The 3869-nt window shown below is 41.3% G+C and overlaps 1 protein-coding gene across 2 annotated transcripts in view; it reads right to left on the minus strand.

Annotated features, from left to right (window-relative positions):
- Positions 1-3869, minus strand: part of LOC101850579 (cardioacceleratory peptide receptor-like) — a 232803-nt gene that overhangs the window by 37747 nt on the left and 191187 nt on the right. For both annotated transcript variants that reach the window (XM_035970926.1, XM_005102768.3), the window contains exon 6: positions 716-858. In XM_035970926.1, the coding sequence (XP_035826819.1) occupies positions 716-858 (143 nt within the window). The remainder of the gene's footprint in view (positions 1-715; positions 859-3869) is intronic.

Below are 3869 nucleotides of genomic sequence, written 5' to 3' on the forward strand. Positions count from 1 at the left end.
CCCCCTCCCGGCCACTCCCTCCTTCTCTCTTCCCCTCCCTCACCCTCCATTCTTCTCTCTTCCCCTCTCTCCCCCTCCGTCCCCCTCCCTCCTTCTCTCTCCCCCTCCCTCCTCATCCCTTTCTAAAAGTTCCTTAGTCATCTCATTTCATACGCCAACGAACCGTTTACTAAGGTTCTCGTTGCCTAGAGGTCTAGGTGTTCGCCTCTCGTTCAATAGGTCCCGGTTCGATTCCCGATAGCAACGGAAAAAACACATTCTTTTCTAAAATTGTCTTCTTTCACGTCCTTTCCTGCTCTCTAGCAATGTCCAGTCTTCACTTTCTGCCACCACCCTCTCGCCATCTTTGTCCCCTCCTCTGGGCCGCTGACTCTTTCTGCAGCCTTTCTACTGCTACTCTTTGGCTCTTTCTTACTGTTGTCTTTCAGCCATACTCTTGGTCTTATGGTAAGAAACCTAGCCTTCTCGGGCAATGGCGAAATATCTCTGAGGTGCCGTGTACACGTTGTGCATGTTAAAGATTCCTTGGTGGTCCAAAATCGATAAGAGTAGGCTTCGGCGGCCACCCGGGCAAGATTCAAAATGTCCTTCCAAACTGAAAATGTTTAATGTGTTCGGCGCGCTCATATGACCTTATGCAGTTGCAAGCGCCGTAAAACACTAACATCCCCTTCCCCACCACACACACAAAAAAACTCAAAACAAAAACGGTTACCTTCCAGATCCAGGGTTGGGGAAATTCTATCCAGCACTGCCATTTTCCATTGACGAATTTGAGTTCGTTGATGATGAGCATGGGAACCGAGAACAACAGAGCGAATCCCCAGGCCAGACTAAGCAACACTCGAACTCGCCGCTCTGAGGAAGCAGACATATAATATTATGAGGTAATCGGTTTGGGTTTGGATTTGGATTTGGGGTTGGGATGGGGGTTCGGGTTTGGGTTGGGTTTGGGTTGGGTTTGGGGTTGGGTTTTTGCCGCAAGAGTATGGCAATGTTTTTTTACAGTAAATAAGTGACTGATGATGGTGGTGTTAAAGAAAGTCTTTATCGTCTGGATTGTACGTCATAGGAGTGGTGGTGATGGTAGCTGTAGCAGTAGTAGTAGTAGTAGTAGTAGTAGTAGTAGTAGTAGTAGTAGTAGTAGTAGTAGTAGTAGTAGAAGTAGTTATAGTAGTAGTAGTAGTAGTAGTAGTAGTAGTAGTAGTAGCAACAGTAGTAGTAGTAGTAGTAGTAGTAGTAGTAGTAGTAGTAGTAGTAGTAGTAGTAAGCGAGTTGATAATATGATCTTTTATTTTCTTTATATAGCGCACATCCATATTCGAAATTAAAATTTATTATCTATGCGTTTTACAACGCACTACCTCGAAATACAATATTATATAGTATTTCGTATTATTCTCAGAAATATATTTTGAGAAATATCTGCCAGTGCTGCGAATTAAATTTACTGGCGCAGAAACACTAACATACTGACAAGACCCTACATCATTGTCTTGTTCTAGTGTCCATCTCTCCACAGGTGGTTGGAGGGCGTCACTGGTAGGTCTTACAACAACTACTATTTTCATCTTTTTTTTTGTCTGTCTGTCTTATCTTTTCCATGCATTAAATGGTGATCATTGTTTCAATGTATTTTACTCAAACAAACAAAATTAAAACAAACAAATCCTTTTGGATGGTTGGCGGGTGCTCTGGTGTAGTTTGCTCCTTTTTTATATAAAAAAACTTTCGTCCTTCTCTCTCCTCCTTTTTATGTTTGTTACTCTCTTGTAACACCCCTAATCTTCGGCACTTAAATGACCTTATTGTGTTGCAAGTATCTTAAAACTGTAACAAACAAAAAAAACAACAACAAACAAAACAAATCATTCTCTTCTTGATCAAATAAGACGACTTTTGTAAAACGGGTTTCCCGTAGACGTCACGCTGGACCGTAACTGGGAATTGACTCCGTTACCAATAGGTTGTGAATCCAACTGCAAATCCATTACATGAGGTTCTCGTGGCCTTGAAGTTAAAATGTTCGCCTCTCATTATATAGTTCCTGGGTTCGAATCCGGAATGCAACAGAAAATTTCCTTCTGTAAAATGTTCTACTTTCATATCCTTTCTGGCACTCTAAAAATGTTCTTTTGTCTGCTTTTGTCTCCATTTTCTGCCTCCACCCCCCTCACCCCCTTTGCCCCCTCCACTGGGCTCCTGACTCTTTCTGCAGCCTTTCTACTGCTACTCCTTGACTCCTTCTTGCTGCTGTCTTTCAGCCCCACCCCTGGTCTTGTGGCAAGAAAGATCTTCACCTAGCCTTTTGGGACAAGTGCGAAAAATCTCGGAGGTCCTGCGTGCACGCTGGTGCACATTAACGATCCCTTGGTGGTTAAAAAACGATAAGAGTAAATTTCGACCTCCACCCGGTCAAAATTCAAAATTTCCTGCCAATTGAAAGTTTAATGTGTCCCGTGTGCTTATATGCAGTTGCAAGCGCCATGAAACACTTACCAAAAAAAACCCATTACACTTCTGACGTTTCAATTTTACAATTTATGATGGGCACGAAATAAACCCACAGCCACGAGTGACTTACTCGATTATTTAACTCAGCAATCACTAGATAATAATTAATCAACTTGAGTAAATCTCTCACAAAAACAGCTAAAAAACAAAATAAAGATTAATAGTATTACGTTATGGTAAATCCAAATAACTTAAAGTAACAAGATGTCTTTATTCAGGTACTTAAAGAATTTGTCTGTGCCTTATTTTAAGTATATGTTTTTCCTTGTATAAATACAGGTGGCTTTGCCCTATTAAAACACCTCTCAGTTCGAGAATCTAAGGCTGAATTTACAAACTAAAACAAATTATACCAACCCATTTTACGTTTCAAATCATCAAAATGGTTACAAATTCATCTAGTTTTGAGTAGCCATCATTTACATTGTAGGCACTAGCTGTTCTGCCTTCTGCACTCGTTGACTTTCATCAGTTTGAAAAGTTCCCCGGAAATGTTAGCAAAAAGAAAGAAAGAAAAAAAGCAAGTCGACCCGGATGAACTTTAATGATAGTGTCCGTCATACCCTAACGATTGGGGGAAAATCCAGATCTTCAAAACAAAATGTTTGTTTTGTTTCTGTTATCAAACATCTAATCTTGTAAACGGAATTAGGAGGAATAGATGTTGACGCCTCTAGGTCCAAATTGTAAGAACTGTTTATGAAAAGAAACCGGTAGATCTATACTTTCTTTTCGTCTTTCCTTCTTTTGTCCATTCTTTCTTCACTCTTTTTTCATCCCTGTTTCTTCTTTCTTGTTTCTGTGTCTATACCTTTCTCTTCAAAACGCACATTCTCTCCTTCTGCATGTATATCTGCATGGTTCTCTCTATATATATCTATCTCTCGCTGTCTGTCTGCCTCTCTGTCACTCTCTCTCTCTCTCTCTCTCTCTCTCTCTCGCTCTCTCTATCTCTCTCTCCCCCCTCATTCTGTTCTCACATTTTCATTCATTTTTTCATAATTAACTTTCCTGTCTCTTTTTGTTTTTTGTTTTGGTAAGTGTTTTTACGGCGCTCGCAACTGCATAAGGTCATATGAGCACGCGGGACACACCTAATATTTTCAGTTGGTAGGAAATTTTGAATTTTGCCCGGAGGGCGGCCGAAGCCTACTCTTATTGATTTTAGACCACCAAGGGATCTTTAACGTGCGCAACCTGCACACGGACCCTCCGAGATTTTTCGCCCTTGTCCGAGAAGGCTAGATGTAGATCTTTCCTACCAGAAGATCAGGGGTGTGGCAGAAAGACAGCAGTTAGGAGGAGCCAATGAGTAGCAGTAGAAAGGCTGCAGAAAGAGTCAGGAGCCCAGAGGA

This window comes from Aplysia californica, unplaced genomic scaffold (assembly GCF_000002075.1).
Source record: "Aplysia californica isolate F4 #8 unplaced genomic scaffold, AplCal3.0 scaffold00339, whole genome shotgun sequence".
Lineage (NCBI taxonomy): Eukaryota > Metazoa > Mollusca > Gastropoda > Aplysiida > Aplysiidae > Aplysia > Aplysia californica.